Here is a 19,834-nt window from a genome sequence, read left to right on the forward strand (position 1 = left end):
TCCATGTCCCAGAGGTCTAAATACCTACTTTATTTTTTTGTAGGAATTGTTTAACTTGTTACAGACATAACCTCAGGCCCAAACGAGGACAGCGTCCAAAAGGAGGTGGTGAAGCCAGGTGACCAGATCCTGATCTGAGTAATACAAAGGAAGTCCTGGTCCTCGCCACGCTGGCAAGGCCCATTTGTGGTTCAACTCACCACCCTCACAGCAGTAAAGACCACTGAAAGGTTGACGTGGATTCACCAATCGAAGGTCAAGGTAGTTCGAGACATAGGTGACTGAGTAGACTGGAAGTCGGACGGTTCCCAAACCTTTGTCCGTGAAAAACTCATCTGACGTCTACTCACCTGCACGACCACCTCTCTCCTAACCTTGACCTCCCATAGACATGTGGCACCCAACACCAGGCTATGACAACATCAGGGCCAGAAAACAGGAACCAGTGGAAGAGGAAGAGGCCGAGGAAGACCCGGCCCACCAAGAAAAGCAAACCCAAAAGGCAAGTGTTACAACTGTGGAGAGAGGACACCTTGCTTGAGACTGCAGAGGTACACCCAAGGGGAACAAGAGACCCCGGCCGTTCAACCTTGAACATCAACATCAAGAATGACGCCATTGAATGGTCCAAATCAAAAGCAGACGTAGGAAAAATGACCAGAGCAAAAGAAGATGAATTGAGCCCAAGACATCATATCGACCACGAGTCAGACAATACCCCCTCTACGCTACTGAGATGACAATGAGGGACCAAGTAACATGGACTGAAGAGGGAAACCATGATTCCTGGATGAGAAGCAACACATTTTGGAATCAGGAGTCCTTGCGCTTCCAGACTATGGAAAACCATTCACCCAAACAGTGACTTGCAAAGGGACGTTCATGACATCAGTATTACTACAACCACATGGAACAAAGATGAAACCAGTTGCGTTCTACTCAAAACGACTGGACCCAGTTGCAGCTGCTCTACCCTCGTGTGAACAAGCAGTGTGCGCAGCAGTATTAGCCGTACAGATGACAGCTGAACTTGTACTGTTCCATCCACTCACACTCCAAGTCCCCCATGAAGTGGATCTACTGATAACACAGACAAAAATGTCGTTCCTTTCACTAGCAAGACACCTGGCCATAACAGCTAAATAAAATAAAATAAAATCAGACTTCGGCTTGTCATCATCATTGACTAGACAAAAGCCTAATTGTCATCATACCCAGCTGCGTATGACGAAATTGAAAGTGCTTCTCCACAAAGTGCGCTTTTCCCAGGCAAGAGCCCAACCAAGTGATAGTTTCAGACTTGCTGGCACTCTGCCGTGATGGATACATCGCATCACCTCCCGAGCGCAACCAAATCCCGGCGACTGCGAAAAGGTTTGCCTCACCGATGCCAACAAAGAATAAAATGGATCACTTACCTCCCACTGTCTGCTTACTTACCTTCAGTCAGCCAGCAGGAGGCAGATCACCGCCCAGGGTCCTTCATGTTTCCTCACCCCGAAGTTGTTACACAGAGGGGATTGTGTGTCGTGCTACTGCAAATTCAGAGTCTTGATGGCTGTGGGAAAGAAGCTGTCCTTAAGCCTCTTTGTCCGTGCTTTGTGAGACCGGTAGCGCCTGCCAGAGGGAAGCAGCTGGAACAGGTTATGACCAGGTTGGTCCCGGTCCCCAACAATGTTCCCAGCTCTGCTGAGGTAATGAGGGCTGGCAATATCCTCCAGTGAGGGCAGAGAGCAGCCAACGATCCTCTGGGCAGTGTTAATCACTCTCTGCATGGCCTTTTTGTCTGCTGCCGTGCTTCCAGCGTACCACACTGTGATGCCGTATGCCAGGATGCTCTCCACAGTGGCTTTATAGAAAGTTACCAGAAGCTTATTGTCCAAGTTGTTCCTCCTGAGTACCCTCAGGAAATGGAGTCATTTCTGGGTCTTCTTCACTACTGCCGTGGTGTTCGTGGACCAGGAGAGCTTGTCCGTGACATGGACCCCCAGGAATTTAAAGGACTGGACCCTGTCTACACGAACTCCATTGTTCGTGCAACAGCTACATTGTTATCGCAACCCCATCTCACCGTAAAGTGATGCAATACCTTGAATCCAGCACATGCTAGTAGCTTATAGTGACATACAGTACCACCGCATGGCAAACCATGCTGGAGATTCTCGCACTCCTTTGAAGTGTGACGAATCCCAGGATGCCGACTTCTCTGTGTAAATGTGCTTGTCTTGACTTCGCTCATTAAGATGGTGCCCTGACAAGTGACTTTGTTATTTTCCATACCCTGCGAAGAGTAACTGATGATGATGTTTGTATTCTAAACCCAGAGAGGAGGGATACAAACTGATGTGATTAATAAAAAATATTTTAGTTACTACAGGGGGAAATGTGAAATAATCTTAAAAGTAATCAAATAATGTTTCAATATATGACATAACCTTCAATCCGTGTCACGGCCATGTCATAGAGACCTTCCATCCATATCACAACCATCGGTGTCAGAGCCATGTATCTTTGTAATAGGGAAATTGTATGTCCTTTGTTTATATGTAGCCTTTAACATCATCAGTGTCACCACCATCCTCGGTGTCACTGTCCTGCTGCATCTTTGTCATAGAGCCATGCATCTTTATCATAGAGCCATGCATATTTATCATAGAGAATTTGTATGTCCCTTGTCATCATCATAGGCGCCGTTCAAAGCGGCTGCTAGTTGCAGTGGCTCCCTAAACCCAATCCAATCATAGAGAATTTGTATGTCACGAAATCTTGCCCTTATTAAACAGTTTATGCAGAAGCAGAGTCGTCGGACCCTCCCTCCGTACTCTCCTTCTGCAGAAGCTTCAAAATCTCACTCATCTGTCTTGGCGTGCTTTACTTGTGTTCGACCTTGTGAATGTTCATAGTGGACCGGACAGTTGGAATAGAATTATTGACGTTAAAGGAAATCATAGATACTTCTCACACTTAATGAGTTGCAATTGTCAGTGTTTCCTCATGATACTAGGAGTCATAAGGCCTGTAGCTTTGTTCTCCTCAAAGGGTCACACATGGCAAACAGGTCCAAGGTGAGGGAAAAGAAAAAATGAAAGGCCTTGTGACGACCAACATGATTAAATTTAGTGATGACAACAAAGGCTTTTGATTAGATTTGAAATAAAAAAATTCCCTCATGGACCCAGGCCTGGAAGTGGGGCAATATGGTGAGCGCCCGCAACCATGGGGCCCGGCCGGGCACTGTCCACAAAGGCAACGTGGCGTTCCCCTTCCTGTGGTACAACCCAGCAAACCCCACAATTTTGTGAGGGTTAGCTGAGAATTCCTGGTGAGGTCCTTGTCAGCCAAGCTTTATCCATATATGTTAAGATTATCTCGCTATCTTTGTCCGAACGGTGCAATGCAGAGTTGAATTTTTTTATGGTGGCCAGAAATGGCTGTCGGATCCTAATAGACGATTGAATTTCTTCACCTTCTCTAAGTGTGTAAACTCATATTTTTTTGTTAAAGCTGAAAGTAGAGTTTATGTATGAATCCTTGTTTTTACATGATGTGCCCTAAACACACCATGTGGCTGATTGGTACGCCAGCGAGTTTCTAGGTGCTCCCTGGAACACTGTTTTTTCTGTCGTGACGGGGGTTATAAAACATCCACCCATCCATAAATCATGCTTTATCTATTCTATAATCCTTATAAAGTGTGATGTATGGATGGATGTGTGCGCACCTGGAAACTCGCTGGCGGAAATTATTCCCAAAATGACATTTATAAATGACGCGGAAAGGCGTCTTTGGTCAGCACGTCCATCACCATTGTGTCTTCCTGAGTCTTTCTGTCACAACACGAAAAAAAAAACTGGAGGATGGATTTTGTGTAAAAATAAAAAAAAATTTGGTGAGTAAAATGTGTCTATTTTCCTAAATAATATTTCAATTTTTGAGGTTGTTATTGATTATTTTTTATGTGTCAGAGCTGTAGCTGCAGTATAGGTTTTATAGCCATAAAACACTTATTGAGGGTTGGATTGATTCACAGGTAGCACTATTGGTGCGAAATGCACGGCCCGCCACTGTAACCACGACATAGGCATTTGTTACTTTGTGAGTAGGTGGTGAAATAAAACCAATAAAATTGTAATTATCAATTGTAATATCCTGTTTTTGTTTTTTCTTCAGAGGGTGGGAACAAATTAATTTGTATTTAATTCATTTTTATGCGAAAAGTTTATTTGAGATACGAGTAAATCGCCATACGAGCTCGGTCCCAGAACGCATTAAGCTCGTATCTCAACATATTACTGTAGTCAGTTCTGGTTTGACAACAAAATTGAATTATGGGATATGTAGTTCTACTGAGTCTTATCTGATGAGGAAAAAGGACAAGAAATTACAAAAATATGGAAACATTACCCTTATAGTATTTGTGGACCAGTCTCGAGGAACAATTTGATTAGAACCAAGTTTTGCATTCTCTTCATTGAATTCATTGTACAGTGTTACCTCGTGATACAACAGCTCATCATACAACATGCTCGTGTTACGACGGCAATTTAGATCGAATAATTCGCCCGAGATACGATCAAAATTTCATGATGCGACCAAGCCAGGTGGCCATGGCACTGTCTTTTTTGCATCTCTTTCGTGTATAAAATATATCTACAAATATATCTTGCATTTCCCCACCCGTTTTTCCCAACATTTACATACCAGGTAAAAAATACTATGGATCGGCAGAGTTTTGCAAAGAAAAGGCAACCGTTGACAATGGACATGAAACGCAAAATAATTGAAAAATATGAGTGGGGTACATGTTACCGAGCTCGCTCGGCAACACGAGAGGAATCCGTCAACTATATCCACCATCCTTAAGCAGAAGGAGGAAATTAAGGAGAAGAGGTCTTCCAAGGGACTAACTATAATTTCACGACAAGATGGAGAACCTTCTTTTATTGTGGATAAAAGAAAAACAATTAGCAGGAGATAGCGTGACCGAGTCAACCATATGTGAAAAAGCCAGCGGAATTTACATGGATTTGATAACAACGAAAGAAGAGCCTTCAACAACTTCAGAACCCTTTAAAGCGAGTCATGGCTGGTTCGAAAAATTTAAAAAAAGATCTGGAATACACTTGGTAATCCGACACGGGGAAGCGGCAAGTTCCAATTCGAAAGCCGCGGTGGAATTTATCAAGACATTTGCCTTGATTATCACCCAGGAAAGTTACATCCTCCAGCAAGTTTTCAACTGCGATGAAACTGGTCTTTTTTGGAAAAAGATGCCCAGGCGGACATTCATCGTGGCAGAGGAGAAGGCATTACCGGGGCACAAACCTATGAAGGACCGCTTAACGCTAGCGTTGTGTGCCAATGCCAGCGGTGACTCTAAAATTAAGCCGCTACCGGTGTACAATGCGGAGAACCCGCGTGCCTTCAAGAGACACAACATCAAGAAAGAAAACCTACAAGTTATGTGGCGCGCTAATTCTAAAGCTTGGATTACGCGTATTGTGATGACATTTCCGCGTGTCATTTTCGAAACATTTTTAAGGGGAGGCAAAAACAAACAACTCTTGATGCGTTCGTTTTGAAGACTTCAGCGGAGCGTCCGGGTGGTGTCAACCCGTAGAACTAAGGTAAAAAAGATTAAAACAAAATTAGAATTCAGTTTTGTGTGAAGTTACATTAAACGTTGAGTGTCTGTATAGTTATCCAAGTTAATTTAGATTTGCTTGTTCGTTTACGAGTGCTGTGGATAAAGCCCCCTGAAATCCCCCCTCCGCCTCAGTGTATGCCGCTGTGTCTCCCCTCTGCGAAATGCGTCTAATTTTACTTCTTTTAAACACATTTCATTACTGTTAAACCACTCGTTATTTATTACTTTGTCAATATATGGCGAATTAGAAGAAATAAAACATTTTTCCAATCCAATATCTCCTGTTTTTGGTGTTTTTTCAGAGGTTTGGAACAAATTAATTTGTTTTCAATTCATTTCAACGGGAAACGTCCGCTCGAGTTACGAATGGCTCGTCATACGATCTCAGTCTCGGAACTGATTACGATCATATGTCGAGGTACCACTGTATTCAACTCAACCAACTCAACTGGTAGCACAAAACACCATTTACACCTACCTGCCCAGATTATATTCAATCCTCCCCTAACCCCCTTAACTGCAAGGAAGATGATACACTTTTCTCTCAAGACTGTGGTCATTTGAATTCATCTAGCCTTGGGGTACATACCCATAGGTTAACCTAGTTTTTTGGTTATACAGCCAGCTGTTTATGTAATACTATATATGTTGTATCATTGTCATCATTCACACACAAGGCTTCATTTTAAAAACCCAATCTCCTGAGAATAAATTCCACGTGCTGGCCCACACTGGGCCAAGTGTTACACCTTTCATTACTTTACTGCTCCCGGTCAAAAAATTTGTTATACTCCTAGTTATGTTACTTTTTAAAATTACTTCCTACTTTCTCTAAATTGACCTAGATGCAAAAATGGAGAAGAAAAGAAACAATAGGGGGTGATTTGCAAATAAGATCTTAAATATTAAGAAGTATTTTGGTTTTAATGATATCAAACATGAAAAGAACAATGCAGAAACGGGATTCATTCAAACAATTAGTCAAATAGTATCTGGCTGGTTTGGATAAATTAATTGATTTCAGAATAAACAATTTCCTTAGGACTGGTGAGGCATGGAGTGTTTTCAGTGCACGGAGGACATTCCCTGTTCTGTCCAGTGTGAGAGGAATATGCTTTGTCATGCGTCATATTTATGACTATTAGAATATTTACCGATTGCATAAGCATTGAACAATAGATGTCAACTAGATGAGGTTGCTTTCAAATGCTTTGAAGGCATTCAAATTGAGAAAAGTTAGGCTTAAAACTTAGATTTGGCATTGCAATTACAGGGTTTAATGCAGCTAAATGTACAAATGTAACATTTGGCAAGGACAATCTGTTGCGATCGGGGAGAATCGGACCCAGGAGCGGGGAAGCAGGATAGAACGAGGCGGGCTGTTCTCATGGCAGTAGCTTTAATGACTCAAACGCTTTACAAAATAACAAGGGCTTGTATATCCCAAAACATAACAGAACCCGAGTATGGGGGATAATACCTTGTAGCGGCGTATGCTGTGACATGTGGTGTGTCATGCAGGAATATACACAGTATCATGCAGGAACGATCCGACAATGACTAACCATTTGTGTGTTGCTTAAATACCCACATCAGGAAGTAATCACGGATTGTTTGCAGCTGCTCTGACCTGACGGCAAGCCAGGAGGGACAAACAGGCCGCTCCTGACACAATCTTAGTAAGTGGGAAATTGACAATTCTCCAGGATCCAAAACCTTTAAGAAACAGATTATGTTTGTCGCTTTTGGGTTTGACACATGGCGCATGGGTTCTAGATTACTTAGAGAATGTGTCCCAGGTGGGTTCCGAACTTCCAGTGTGTGGAGTATGCATGGTGTCCCCTGAGAACTCTAGGGATTTTCTGGGTACTCCAGGTCCTCCTAATTTTATTTGGTTGACCATACAAATTGGCATTATTCACTACGCAATGGGAATTAGATAACGAGGCAAATTTGGCTACCGTATTTTCACGACTATAAGGCGCACATAAGTCTTAAATTTTCTCCAAAATAGAAAGGGCGCCTTATAATCCAGTGTGCTTTATATATGGACCAATACTAAAATTGTTATCACGATAAAATAAAATAAATCAGTCGATAGGGTACAGCATCCTCTACAGCTCTCACAACTACAGCAAGCAGCCCCCGACTCTACTATTTTCCCGTGGAAAAAGTACTGCGCAGTGACTGCTGGGATATATAGTTCTTTTGTCAATACACCCAATGGATTGTGGCCTGGCGATCGGCATCAACACAGCTTTACGAAGCATGGACGCTAGCTACTAGCTAGCTACTATTTAAGAATGGATTGTGGCCTGGCGATCGGCATCAACACAGCTTTACGAAGCATGGACGCTATAGCTAGCTACTATTTGCAAATGGATTGTGACCTGGTGATCGGCATCAACACAGCTTTATGAAGCATGGACGCTATCTACTAGCTAGCTACTACAGTGGTACCTCGAGATACGAGCTTAATCCGTTCTGGGACTGAGCTCGTATGACAAGATTCTCGTAACTCGAGCGGAAGTTTCCCATTGAAATGAATGGGAAACAAATTAATTCGTTCCAACTCTGGAAAAAACAGCAAAAACAGGATATTGGATTGAAAAAAATGTTTTATTTCTTATAATTTGCCATATATTGACAAAGTAATAAATAACGAGTGGTTTAATAGAAATAAAGTGTTTAATCTAACTAAAATTGGGCGGATTTCACCGAGGGGAGAGGGGCACAAAAGGGGCGGGGGGCTTCAGGTTTTTTTTTTTTCCACACAACGCACTCGTAAACGGAACAAACACTCCACCCTCACGTTCGCTATCGATGGGCTGTTTGCTGTCGTACTATTCCCTTCAAAATATTCCGAAAATGATGGACACAAATGTCCTCACAATCGGATAACGCACGACCACTTGCCAACGAGCAGCAGTCTTTTATCAGTGATCGCGCCGCTGCTCATGTTGTTGTTGTTGTTGGGTCACCTCAGGCGCCTGAGGATTACCCTCAGCAGCGCTAGAGCTGTCACTGGAAACCGGATTAGTTCATCCAGGGGGTAGCTGGAGGTGTGGGGCAGTGCGAATATCTCCGGCTGGATGAAAAACTTAGGGCGCCACGTTCCTGGGTGGCAGCTCTGGGTGGTTTTGTTGGATTCGCATGGGAGCTTCGGGGGCGCTGGCTAGCGGCTCCTTTTAGCTTGTAGCATCTGTGTTCGCATCCCCTCGAACGGCGCCTATGATAGAGTGCCATTGCCTGTCGGCGTTGTGCGCACGAGTATACTTCATGACCCAGAAAGCCCTCTTTTCCCCGCGCATGCGCGTTGTGGGTTTCCTGGTCTGAATAACTCATCTGGTGCTCGTAAATATTGTTATACACGAAAGATATGCAAAAAAAAAATGCCATGGCCACCTGGCTTGGTCGCATCACGAAATTTTGACCGCATCACGGGCGAATTATCCGATCGAAATTTCCCCCGTAAGACGAGCATTTTGTATGATGAGCGGTCGTATGACGAGGTACCACTGTATTTGCGAATGGATTGTAGCCTGGCGATCGGCATCAAAACAGCTTTACAAAGCATGGACGTTAGCTACCAGCTAGCTACTATTTGCGAATGGATTGTGGCCGCCTGGATGAACGTATAAAAACTCAGCGTTTTCGATGACTCTTTGGACAAGTGTTCAATTCTGACACAGAAAATGAGGACTTTGATGGATTTGTGGGTGATGATGACGTGAGTACATTGTAAAATGTCTAAATAAAGTACAACCGAACTAAGTTTTGCTTCCGTTGCCTTTTTACAATCGTGTTTTTAGCGTGTGGGTGTAACGTGTATGTTTAAGCAGGTGTATGTTTTGCCATGCCTGGCTGCGTCTATAAAAATGGTGCGTCCTTTGTGTGTGTAAAATACAGAAATAGCACTCGTTATTGACACTGTGGCTAAAAATAAGATGTGCCATATAGTTGTGAAAATACGGTATATTAGCTGCCAATCTCTGATACAATTATACACTCCTGTACCCCAAAAATGACCTCCAGAGGCCCACTGGTGTGAATGTCTCTACCCAAACAATCAGGAGAAGATTCCAGGCAGGGGGCCTCAGGGCACGATGTCCTGCGTTGGCACTGTGCCCACTGCCCAGCACTGTGGAGATCATGGTCATTGGTTGAAGAACACCAGAATTGTCCGAAAAATTTGCCACTGGCACCCTATACTTTTCACAGATGAGAACAGATTTACCCTTAGCACCTGTGATAGACGTGAAAGAGTATGGAGAAAACATGGAGAACGTTATGCTGCCTGAAAGTGGTTCAACATGACCGACGGTAGGTCAGTGACAGTTGACGAAGGCATGTCCCAGGGCTGCCAACTACTCCGGAATTTCAGGAGTTTCTCTGGAAATGCAACACAAGCTCTGGGAACCTCCCTAAACTCCGGAAATAGCCAAACATTTTCACATATATATTTTTTTAAGCAACCATTTCAAAGTACCAAATTTCCAATTTAAATGCCTCGGAATTCACACCATCCCTAAGGCAGAGTCAACTGCACTGTAAACCGGAAGAATTCGGTATCACGAGTGCATTGTGAATCATCTGAGTTACAAGTTCTGACGAATGATTCGTCTTGTGCGACTTCAGCGTGGCAATCGATTCGGAATCGATTGAATAGGTAGTCTCTATCGCATCATTTGTTCTTAAGTTGTTCTAAAGCAGGGGTCTCAAACTCAATTCACCTGGGGGCCGCTGGAGGCCGAGTCTGGGTGAGACTGGGCCGCATCAGGATTTCCACAAGAAAAGCGCTGATAAAACATTCCAACGTTATCAAATATCTTTATTTTTTAACAAAAAATAATGAATTAAATAAATTAACTTAAAGATGAATAAAAAAAATAATCAATCAGTAATACAAAAATAAAATAATAATAATGAGCATACAGTAGTTATACACTGGCTGGCTAAGTAGAGAAAATGAATTATTTTTATTCCGTTTCAAATGTCTGTATTAACAGCTCTTTAACCTTTAACTTTCTGAACTTGAATGGAACATTGAACATGAAATATTCTGAACATGCCTTCTCTTGCCTACTTCTTGCTGGGTAGAGACCTGGCAGCGCTTCTTCTCACATAGTCACATTTGGCTTGAGGGAGGAAGCAGTGGAGACCCTCAGTAGAGCTTGAAGATGCTCATCAGTAAGTCTGGACCTGTACATGGACGTATTGAAGTTCAAGGTGGAGAAGAGCTTCTCACACAAGTATGTGCTCCCAAAAAGGCACATGGTCCGCTTGAACATTCGGAAAAGTTCAGGGAAGCTGGGGGTCAACTCTTTCAAAAATTGCCCAAGCTTGTCTGCTTCTCCACTCACCTCCCTGAACTTGGCTTTGAGTGCAGAGTTGCACTGCAGGTCAATGAGCTCCATTTGAAGCTCAGGAGGGGCATCTTGCACATCAAAGGAGAAGGGGTCCGCACAAATTTGAAATGTGGCTTTGTGTGTCTTGAAGTCTGCAAATATGTGATCAAATTCCTCCTGTAGCTTCGAAATGGCCTCAACATACTTCTCACCACTGAATGGTGTGCCTGCATCCACGAGAGCCTTGCATGCTGGGAAATGGCAAAGGTTTGTCTGAGAGAGCTGGGCTTTCCATAACACAAGTTTATTGCAGAATGCTCTCACTTTGTCATAGGCAGCACTGACACGTTGCCCCTGGCCTTGTAGCTTCTTGTTCAGTACATTAAGCTCATGTGTGATATCAACAAGAAAAGCCAAGTCCAAGAGCCATTTGGGATCACTTAGCACAGGAACAGCAACCCCGTCTATCTCCATGAAGTCTTTTACTTCTGCTCTCAACTCAAAAAATCTCTTCAACACGTTTCCCCTGCTGAGCCAACGTACCTCAGTGAAGTAGAGCACCCATATTCTGACTCCATTTCCTCTAAAAAAGCACGGAACCTTCTGTGCTTTAAGCCCCTGGATCTGATTTGGTTGATGCATTTCACAATGACAGACATCACATTGTCAAACTTCAGGCATCTGCTGCAAAGGGCCTGCTGATGGATAATTCAGTGCAGAGCTATGGCCTCCTCCACACCCTCCTCTTCCAGTTTTTTTTGAACAAGTGCTACCAGTCCATTCTTCCTCCCGGTCATTGATGGGGCTCCATTGGTTGTTATTCCAACAAAGCTCTTCCATGGCAAACCGGCATTCTCAATGGCATCACACAGCTGGTGAAATATTTCCATAGCCGTGGTCTGGCCATGCATTGGAATTACTGTGAGCAACTCCTCCATTACTTCAAAATTGTCATCAACACCACGGACATATATTGCGAGCTGGCAGTGTCTGTGATCTCATCAAGAGCCACTGAATATACACTGAAACATTGTGCTTTCTCACACAGTTGATCATAAATCATACCTGTCAACCTCTGCCGATAACTGCCCTTATAAATGATTATGATTCCCCTTACAAACCCCCCAAAAACCTTACAAACACTGTACGAGTCGTACGGTGTTTGTACGTTTTTTGGGGGGTTTGTAAGGGGAATCATAATCATTTATAAGGGTAGTTATCAGCAGAGGTTGACAGGTATGATAAATGTCACTTGACAGGTGAGAAATGCGCTCTGCCACGGTGTTGGCAGAAAGGCTGATGTGGTTGAACTGACTTTCCTTTTCTGGACAGACAATATGTGCAGCCTGTAATATGCACTTTTTGATAAATTCACCTTCTGTGAATGGCTTTCCTGCTTTAGCAATCAACTCACAAACGGCGTAGCTAGCTTCGACTGCTGCATTACTGTCTTTGGTAGCCTTCTTGAAGAAATCCTGTTGCCTCAGAAGACGTGTTTTAAGACTGGCAACCTGGTTGGCTCTCTCATCTCCCTGGTATTTTTCGTACTCCTCAGCATGTCTCGTAGTATAATGACGTTTCAAATTGTATTCCTTGTATACCGCAACTTTTTCAGTGCAAATGAGGCACGTCGGGGTGCCCCTGTGTTCAACAAAGAAATATTGCACTCCCCACTTTTCTTGAAACTGTCTGTGCTCATCACCGACCTTTCTCTTCACGGCAGGCTTTGAAAGAGACATCTCTGGGGCTCCGTAATATGTGTTTCCACTTGGAATGAGCCTCGGGTTGAACATTAACTTTCAGTCGCGCGGGTCTATGGCGCATGCGCACTTTCGCTCTCCGATCGTATTGGATTACGGCAGTTCTCCGAATTTCTCAAGTGTCATGTTAACGCACTTACTGTTAAGTTTCAGTTTCACTCGCGGAGATGGCTACAGATACTGACACAGGCTAGATCACGGATCATAGCGCCTCATTCAGTTCTATGCTGAGAGCAGCGGGTGAGTGTGCGCGCCGAGCCGAGTGATCGGCTTCACGGCTTCTCCTCCGCCCAGCTGATTGGAGGAATGAATGAGTGAGTGAGCGAGGCACTGGACAGCCCGGCCGATGTCCCGCCCTCCAGAGCCGTATACCTCACCGTGATTGGTTCATTCAGCTCCGAACACAACAAGTGTCATTCATATCAATCTTGCGGGCCGCACGAACATTAATCTTCCATATTAAGACGGGGGCCGCAAATTATCGTCCCGAGGGCCGCAGTTGGCCCGCGGGCCGCGAGTTTGAGACCCCTGTTCTAAAGGAAGTAGGCATACACAGCACTGGTAAGTCTAATCAATATGCCTGCTCGGGTTAAGTGCAAAATGGATGGCAATTTGGATGAAACTTCTGAGAAGAAACCCAGACACTCGCAGAAGTTTATTGGTTCGTATTCGACGAAATATCTCACGTTGAAGCCGTCTCCAAAAGTATCGACATTTGCACATTGAATAACATGCAAAAGCGACTTGAGCGTGAGACATGTTGGAATTAATGACTGTAAAACGCACATGGAAGGACCAAAACACAAACAAACGTATTTGCATAATGCTATAATTCTTCAATAGTTAGCAAAAACACACATTTCAATAATGTAAAAACATAATTGTAACCGTTTGATTTAAATTGTGCTACGCTTATTGTTTTTACATTTTATATCGATTTTGCGTGAATAACATTCACTCCAGAAATACTCCTGAAATGGGGTCGATGGAGGTTGGCAGTTCTGCATACCCACAAGGAGACACAGAGGCCTCAACTGCCTAGGAAATGGTGCGGTGGCTGCCATAAGATATATCAAGATGAAATCTTGATACCTTATTTCCGGCCGGGAGTAGTAAAGTAATGTAAGATGAAATCTACAATCTTATACAGTCGTACCTCTACTTACGAAATTAATTGGTTGCAAGACTTTGTGTGTAACTTGAAAATTTCGTAAGTAGAGGTGTACTTTATATGTAAATTCTCGAATTCATTCCACGGTCCTCACACAACTACCAACTAAACCCTTTAAAATTGGTCAAATTTTTATGAAAAATGTGAGGAAACACACAAAAATGAGAAAAAATTATAAGATAATTATTTATTAATGTCTTAAAATAAATAAAGCATATGAAAATGTGCCTTGCGCCTCTGAAATATCTTCCTCTGCAGCCATTATAGATGTAATACCCGTGTTTTCCGCCAGATCGGTCTTTCGGGGATGAGAGCCGTCCACTTTGTAGTATATTTTAGACTTTTACGTGTGCCCTATGTGTGTGTGTGTGAAAATATGTGCCACGTTGCATTTGTACAGTTTTTAATCGCTTAATAAGGGGAATTCAAAATAAATTAACGGATAAGGAAATGCATTTACTTTTTGGGGGATTTCCTAACTTGGATCTTTTTTGTATCTCAAGTCACTCATTTGCAAAAAGGGGTGCCCTCACACAGATCTGGGGAGTTGCGGTTTGTAGCGACTTCCATTGCGCACACAACATTTCTTTTTTTTCCAAGACGGCGCCGTCACGCGGCAGCCGGTGGCAGTAGCTCTGTCCACTCATTTGTTTTTCGTGTTTTACAGCCTTTTTATGTTTTTTTTAATTACATTTCAATATTTCTTAATACATTCATTTTTACTTTACTTTGCACTTTAGACTTTTTACTTTAATGTTTACACAACTTTCTTTGTTCTGTTAGCCTGGCTTCTTTCTGCTACTTCTTTTTTGGAACCATTCAGCCATGCCTACGCTGTTATACACATGGGACTAGCTGTGAATAATACACAGCAGAAAGAGAATCACCTCAATGCCGCTGGAAATTCGGAGCTGGACAAAAGTGCCGGGAGAAGAAGTGACGCTTCAGACCAACCATTCCATTATGGTAAAAGATGGAAGAGCTGTCGGCGCTTACCAGGCCGGAAACGGAGTCGAGGGGTTATACTCTGCTACTGTTGACTCTTCAGCTCCAGACTACTGAAGAACTGTGCGGATAAGCTTGGATGAGTGACTGTATATTTTCAACCTCGGTCACAGTCTGCAGAAGTTCCCATCTTGTGGAGGACTTCCTGTGTGTGGTTCCAATTTTATCCAACTCTACAACGTATTTTTCTTGAGTCTGTTTTTGCTACTGCAACGAAGATGGCGCCGCTCAAGTGGGGGCCGGTAGCGGTAGCTCCGTCCGCTCTTGCTCGTTTTGTGTTTTTGCTGCTTTTCTGTCTTAATTATTTGATTTAATGATTCTTAATGATCCCATATACTTTGCTTTGTACTTTGTGCTTTTTGCTTTGTTGTTCTGCGGCCTTTGCGACTGTATTGTCTAACTTGTAACTATGTGTAACTATGCCTTTCCTGTATCTGCATTCTCACCCTCTTGCTACTGTGACAATGAAATTTCCCGAATACGGGATGAATAAAGTTATACAATCCAATTCAATCCAATCCAATTTCGGACAAGATAGCGATACTAGCAGGGCCTCTGTGGATTGTTCTCAGGTCTGGGCAGCAAAGGAGGCGGCAGGATACAGAGCTAGCCTGTTGACTAAGCTCAGGAAACAGCCAAGCATCTACCTCTCCAACATCAGCTCTATGGTAATCAAAACTTACTGAAACAAAGTGTGCATACAGACTTAAGACAGTCTGATCAACTTTAATTGTTAGGGGCCCTGGCACCTGAGGAGAGGCATCAGTGCTGCCAAAGCGGACTACAACGGGAAGATAGAAGGGCTATTCGACAACCCCCAACCGATGTAGCAGAGCATACAAAGGCCGTGCTGCGACTTCTGCGGACTTAGGTGCGGCAGCACTGGCAGCGGAGCCAGACAACTTTTTTGTCCGTTTGAGTCCGAAGCCCAGCACTCAGTCACACCACCTCAAGCTCCACAACATCCCACAGCGACCGCTGAAACAACCTTACTCGCCGTGGAGGTAGTGGGCATAAGTGTTCTGTGCTGTCAGTCCCAGGTAGGGCACAGGACCAGATGGAATACCAAGGAACATCCTCACGTGCTAACAAACTAGCATAAGTGTCCATTAGCATTTTTAACCTTTCACTAGAAAAAGCCACCATCCCAACCTGCCTAAACTCGGCCAACATCATCCCAGCACCCAATAAGTCACTCACAAACCATCTAGACAACTTGCATGTTCACTGTGAGAGATATATTCTAAAAAGAAAAATCCAGAAATGACAATGTGTTTTTTAACGATGTACGTTTGTAATATAGCTGCAAAAAAGTATTTGAACAGCTGTCGATAAGCTAGAATTCTGACCCTCACAGACCTGTTAGTCACCCCTTAAAAAGTCCACCTCCACCCCAAGTATTATCCTGAATCTGATGCACCTGTTTGGGTTCATTCGCTGCATAAAGACAACTGTCCACCCGATACAATCAGTAGTGCTCAAACTTGTAACATGGCAAAGACAAAAGAGCAGTACAAAGACACCAGAGACAAAATTGTATACCTTGGTAAGGCTAGAAAGAAAGGGCTATGGAGAAATTGCCAGGCAGCTGAAAAAAAGTGTGGTCTATCAACTTTGGTCTACAAGGTGTGATCACTCCTTTTTAACAGCAGACTAACGGTTCAAATCTGGTAAAAGACACACTTCCTGGTTGTACTGCTCACGTGACTTATTTTTTTAATTTGTCTACGTGCAGGCAACACCCTTTCGGAATGTGCAATCCAGCAAATTATGCTTTCGATTCATACAGTATCTCAGAAATACCACGTGCAAATATTTTTCCTAAGATTTTCCCTTCAAAGTAACACATTTGTACTTCCTATTACACCCATGAAAATTGAGGTGAAAATTGTGAATCAGGGGGCGTCTTATACGAGAGTAGCATACACCAGAGTATTTATGTATTTTTTTTGTGGGGTCAGGTTTGTTTGGATATTTACACTTACCATTATCAATCATCCGTTGCTTGGTCAAAATCATGAGCAGACGGTCAACTTCAAACACTCCGACTCCTGGGGTGATAACAACTGACATCTGACCAGTACGGTCAAAGTTACGATTGATATAATGTTTGTCAAACACTAGAAGACAATAGAAAAACATATATACAGTTCTCTAAATGCTTAACAAGTAGAAGCAATTTTTAGAAATTGTATTGCACTTCACTGCTGCAAAATTATAAGTGAAATCGACAAATAACTATAAGACTTGTGCGAAATTATAACAACAAACAACTTGAGGAGTTAATGGGACAGAAGACTATATGTTTGAGTCACTAGTGGGAGATGCTGGAGCCCATCCCAGCTGACTTCGGGCCAGAGGCGGGGGACACCCTGAATTGTTGGCCAGCCAATCGCAGGGCACAAGGAGACAAACAACCATTCACGCTCACACTCATATGTAGGAGCAATTTAGTGTCCAATCAGCCAACATGCATGCCTTTGGAATGTGGGAGAAAACCAGAGTACCCGGAAAAAAACACGTGAGCCCGGCGAGAACATGCACAGGTGGACCGACCTGCATTTGAACCCAGGTCCCCCCATTGTGAGGTCGACGTGCTAACCACTCAATATTTGAGAAGTCAAAAGAATTGGAAGCTAAAGGAAACGTTAATAGGCTGTTATTTCTACAAAATGAGGATCTACTAAATCTTGATGTATTTTTTCTGTATCACTGTTTGTCTTATATATATATATATATATATGATATATTTAACTGAAATTGCTGATTCAAACAAACAATGACTTATATAGGAAAATCTTGAAAATTATCAAGTGCCCAAACTTTTTCAAAAGACTGTATCTGTCTGCCTTTCTGTCTATATCTATCTACAGTAATCCCTCGAATATCACGGCTTCACTACATCGCAGATTTTTTTCTGGGGGATTTTTAAAAATATGTTTTTGTTAAGTTCATAAAAATTTGAAAATCCACGCTGACACTTGCAAGCGGAAGCCACTCCCTTGCCTTCTGCTTGCTAATAGAACTCAGCACTGAAGTATTTTTTTATAAATAGGGATGACCCTACTTCGCTGTTTTTCGATTATTGCGGCCATGTCTGGTCTCCATCAACTGCGACACTCGAGGGATTACTGTATTCAGTGGTACCTCTACTTAAAAAATGAATTGGTTCCTGAACTTGGAGGTTTCGTGAGTAGAGCAGTACCTTAAATGAAAATTCCCTAATTCCTTCCACGCTCTTAAAAAACACTACAAAAAACCCTTTGAAATGTTGTGGAGTAGCACCACCAATTTCGTTATACGCAGCTGTGTATGATGACAATAAAGGCTCCCGCTCTCGCTCGCCCCCCTCGCTCCCGCGCTCTCGCTCGCTCTCCCGCGCTCTCGCTCGCCCCCTCGCTCCCGCGCTCTCGCTCGCCCCCTCGCTCTCGCTCGCCCCCCTCGCTCCCGCGCTCTCGCTCGCCCCCCTCGCTCCCGCGCTCTCGCTCGCCCCCCTCGCTCCCGCGCTCTCGCTCGCCCCCTCGCTCCCGCGCTCTCGCTCGCCCCCTCGCTCCCGCGCTCTCGCTCGCCCCCCTCGCTCCCGCGCTCTCGCTCGCCCCCTCGCTCCCGCGCTCTCGCTCGCCCCCCTCGCTCCCGCTCGCCCCCTCGCTCCCGCTCGCCCCCTCGCTCCCGCTCGCCCCCTCGCTCCCGCGCTCTCGCTCGCCCCCTCGCTCCCGCGCTCTCGCTCGCCCCCTCGCTCCCGCGCTCTCGCTCGCCCCCTCGCTCCCGCGCTCTCGCTCGCCCCCTCGCTCCCGCGCTCCCGCTCGCCCCCTCGCTCCCGCGCTCTCGCTCGCCCCCTCGCTCCCGCGCTCTCGCTCGCCCCCTCGCTCCCGCGCTCTCGCGCTCTCGCTCGCCCCCTCGCTCCCGCGCTCTCGCTCGCCCCCTCGCTCCCGCGCTCTCGCTCGCCCCCTCGCTCCCGCGCTCTCGCTCGCCCCCTCGCTCCCGCGCTCTCGCTCGCCCCCTCGCTCCCGCTCGCCCCCTCGCTCCCGCTCGCCCCCTCGCTCCCGCTCGCCCCCTCGCTCCCGCGCTCTCGCTCGCCCCCTCGCTCCCGCGCTCTCGCTCGCCCCCTCGCTCCCGCGCTCTCGCTCGCCCCCTCGCTCCCGCGCTCTCGCTCGCCCCTCCTCGCTCTCGCTCGCCCCCTCGCTCCCGCGCTCCCGCTCGCCCCCCTCGCTCCCCGCGCTCTCGCTCGCCCCCTCGCTCCCGCGCTCTCGCTCGCCCCCTCGCTCCCGCGCTCTCGCGCTCTCGCTCGCCCCCTCGCTCCCGCGCTCCTCGCTCGCCCCCTCGCTCGCTCCCGCGCTCTCGCTCGCCCCCTCGCTCCCGCGCTCTCGCTCGCCCCCTCGCTCCCGCGCTCTCGCTCGCCCCCTCGCTCTCGCTCGCTCCCGCGCTCTCGCTCGCTCCCGCGCTCTCGCTCGCCCCCTCGCTCCCGCGCTCTCGCTCGCCCCCTCGCTCCCGCGCTCTCGCTCGCCCCCTCGCTCCCGCGCTCTCGCTCGCCCCCTCGCTCCCGCGCTCTCGCTCGCACCCCTCGCTCCCGCGCTCTCGCTCGCCCCCCTCGCTCCCGCGCTCTCGCTCGCCCCCCTCGCTCCCGCGCTCTCGCTCGCCCCCGCGCTCTCGCTCGCCCCCGCGCTCTCGCTCGCCCCGCTCGCTCCCGCGCTCGCCCCCTCACTCTCGCTCGCTCCCGCGCTCGCCCCCTCACTCTCGCTCGCTCCCGCGCTCGCCCCCTCACTCTCGCTCGCTCCCGCGCTCGCCCCCTCGCTCCCGCGCTCGCCCCCTCGCTCCCGCGCTCGCCCCCCTCGCCCCTTCGCTCCCGCGCTCGCCCCCTCGCTCCCGCGCTCGCCCCCTCGCTCCCGCGCTCGCCCCCTCGCTC

General features: G+C 46.1%; 1 protein-coding gene across 6 annotated transcripts in view; it reads right to left on the reverse strand.

The window, feature by feature from the left end:
• Nucleotides 1–18,274, reverse strand: part of depdc5 (DEP domain containing 5, GATOR1 subcomplex subunit) — a 210,389-nt gene extending 192,115 nt beyond the window's left edge. For all 6 annotated transcript variants that reach the window (XM_077615705.1, XM_077615704.1, XM_077615703.1 and 3 more), the window contains exon 1: nucleotides 16,917–18,274. Coding sequence is in view for 5 of the 6 variants with exons in the window: in XM_077615704.1 (XP_077471830.1) it covers nucleotides 16,917–17,073 (157 nt within the window). In the remaining variant the exon portion in view is untranslated. The remainder of the gene's footprint in view (nucleotides 1–16,916) is intronic.
• Between the last annotated feature and the right edge of the window lie 1,560 nt (nucleotides 18,275–19,834).

The sequence above is a fragment of the Stigmatopora argus genome, chromosome 12 (assembly GCF_051989625.1).
Source record: "Stigmatopora argus isolate UIUO_Sarg chromosome 12, RoL_Sarg_1.0, whole genome shotgun sequence".
NCBI lineage: Eukaryota > Metazoa > Chordata > Actinopteri > Syngnathiformes > Syngnathidae > Stigmatopora > Stigmatopora argus.